At 51.2% G+C, this 2,133-nt stretch overlaps 1 protein-coding gene across 2 annotated transcripts in view; it reads left to right on the top strand.

Moving 5' to 3' along the window:
- Positions 1-2,133, top strand: part of SORL1 (sortilin related receptor 1) — a 46,352-nt gene that overhangs the window by 9,000 nt on the left and 35,219 nt on the right. For both annotated transcript variants that reach the window (XM_057386311.1, XM_057386312.1), the window contains exons 2-5: positions 163-279; positions 571-696; positions 919-1,080; positions 1,967-2,034. In XM_057386311.1, coding sequence (XP_057242294.1) covers positions 190-279; positions 571-696; positions 919-1,080; positions 1,967-2,034 — 446 coding nt within the window. In that variant the 5' untranslated portion in view covers positions 163-189. The remainder of the gene's footprint in view (positions 1-162; positions 280-570; positions 697-918; positions 1,081-1,966; positions 2,035-2,133) is intronic.

Below are 2,133 nucleotides of genomic sequence, written 5' to 3'. Positions count from 1 at the left end.
GTACCCTTTTAGGCACATTCTGCCAACACGTTCAGGAGAGATGCCACTTTGGGTGAGTTAACCCAAAATCTGATATTTCCAAGGATGGGAGGCACAAGAGGGTGTTTGCTGTCCCCGTGGGTGACGCTGTGACTCAGAGTGTCCTTCTCCTCGGCATTGCAGGTCAGCCTCAACGATTCCCACAATCAGATGGTCGTTCACTGGGCAGGAGAGAAGAGCAACGTGATTGTGGCTTTGGCCAGGGACAGCCTGTCCTTGCTGGGTCCCAAAAACAGCGATGTAAGTAACCAGGGGCACCTTCTGGGCCAGGCAAGGTGATGGCGCCTGCTGACCTACAGCTCTTGTGTCCTAAGAAACCAAAAAAAGGCTCATGAGCTTGGGTTCAGAGGCACAAAACTCATGAGTTTGAGTTCAGAGGCACAAAATAAATTTAATATCCTCTGTGCTGCCCCATGGGTTCAAGGCACGGTCAGGAAATGTCAGATCTTTCCCTGCCTTATAGTTTTGTGAGATCTGGCAGGAGTGAGCCCAGAACTTTATGCTTCTCATCGTGGGGCTTCTCCTTGGCAGGTTTACGTTTCCTACGACTATGGGAAGAGTTTTAAGAAGATTTCRGAGAGGTTCAGCTTCGACGGGGGGAACAGCAGCGAGGTGGCCATCGCCCAGTTCTACCACAGCCCTGCTGACAACAAGAGGGTGAGGGGGAATGGCAGCTGGGGCTGTCCCTGGAGCCTGGAAACCCCTGGGGTCCCTGGGGCACAGGTGGCACTTCTTGTGTGGTTTGGTGACACTGAGGAGTATCATGTGGGAGAGATGGAGCTGGGACAGCCAAATTCTTCTCCTCTCCCCTGGGGTGTGCACCTTCATTTCTGCCAGCCTGAGCCCTGCTCTGACCTTCTCTTCTCCCTCCACCCCCAGTACATCTTCGTGGACGCCTTCGCCCCGTACCTCTGGATCACCACCGACTTCTGCAACACCATCCAGGGCTTCTCCATTCCCTTCAGAGCTGCTGACCTCCTCCTGCACAGCAGGAACCCCAACCTCCTCCTGGGCTTCGACAGGTCTCACCCTAAAAAACAGGTGAGCGCTTTGCTCAGGTGGGAAAGCAGCACCCACCTCTGTCCCCCAGAGCTGAGAGCCACCCTGTCTCGTGCCAGGGCCATGTGGGTGCTTGCTTTGGTCATTCAGAGTGTCTGATCTGGCATGTAGAGCTGTGCCAAATAGGCCAGGACACCTCCTTCCCTACAATCTTGTTCTTACCACTGGAGAATGAGGATATAACACTGCCAGGGTGTCTTATTCCTTCCCTTTTCCATCCATTCCTGCTCCCAGCTGTATCCACCACCCCAAATTTTGTGGTTATAACTAACCCCAGAGCGCTGGCAAGGGAGGCAGGGTGACCTCTGCAGTGTTTCATGTGGGCCTGTGGTTTGGCTTTGGGTCCTGAATAACAAATTGCTGTTGAATACAAATTTTTTTTTTTCCTTTCTGGAGCTGTTGGGTAAAGATTGAAAATAGTTACAGCAGCTTCAGACAGACACAGGCAATGTGGGTAAAACATGGATGTGAAACGGGGAAATCTTTCTGGAAAAAGGGTGAAGGACAGGTTTCTTGCTGTTTGGGTTATTCTGTTAGAAAAGTTGTGAGCTGCAAGATAAAAAGAAGTCACAAGGGTGGTCATGGATGGTCACAATGGATTTGTTTCAGGATTGGGTCTGTTTGTGGACATATTGGGTCTGGTTTAGGATTGGGTCTGTTTGTGGACATATTGGGTCTGTTTTAGGATTGGGTCTGTTTGTGGACACATTGGGTCTGCTTTAGGATTGGGTGTGTTTTAGGATTGGGTCTGCTTTAGGATTGGGCCTGTTTGTGGACACATTGGGTCAGTTTTAAGATTGGGTCTGTTTTAGGATTGGATCTGTTTGTGTCCCAGTCCCACTGGCCCCTCTCACCTGTGTCATTGCAGCTCTGGAAATCAGATGATTTTGGCCAGACGTGGATCATGATCCAGGAACACGTGAAATCCTTTTCCTGGTACGTGTCCTGCGCACCCAGCTCTGTCTGCTTTCACTCCTCGCTTCCTTCACTGTTTGCTGCCCTGTGGAAATCAACAACCTGGGCACCGGGGTGTGT

Source organism: Malurus melanocephalus, unplaced genomic scaffold, assembly GCF_030028575.1.
Source record: "Malurus melanocephalus ecotype Western Australia unplaced genomic scaffold, MMel_1.1 scaffold_952, whole genome shotgun sequence".
Lineage (NCBI taxonomy): Eukaryota > Metazoa > Chordata > Aves > Passeriformes > Maluridae > Malurus > Malurus melanocephalus.
The sequence above is the reverse complement of the archived record's forward strand: the minus strand, read 5'-3'. Positions and strand labels throughout refer to the sequence as shown.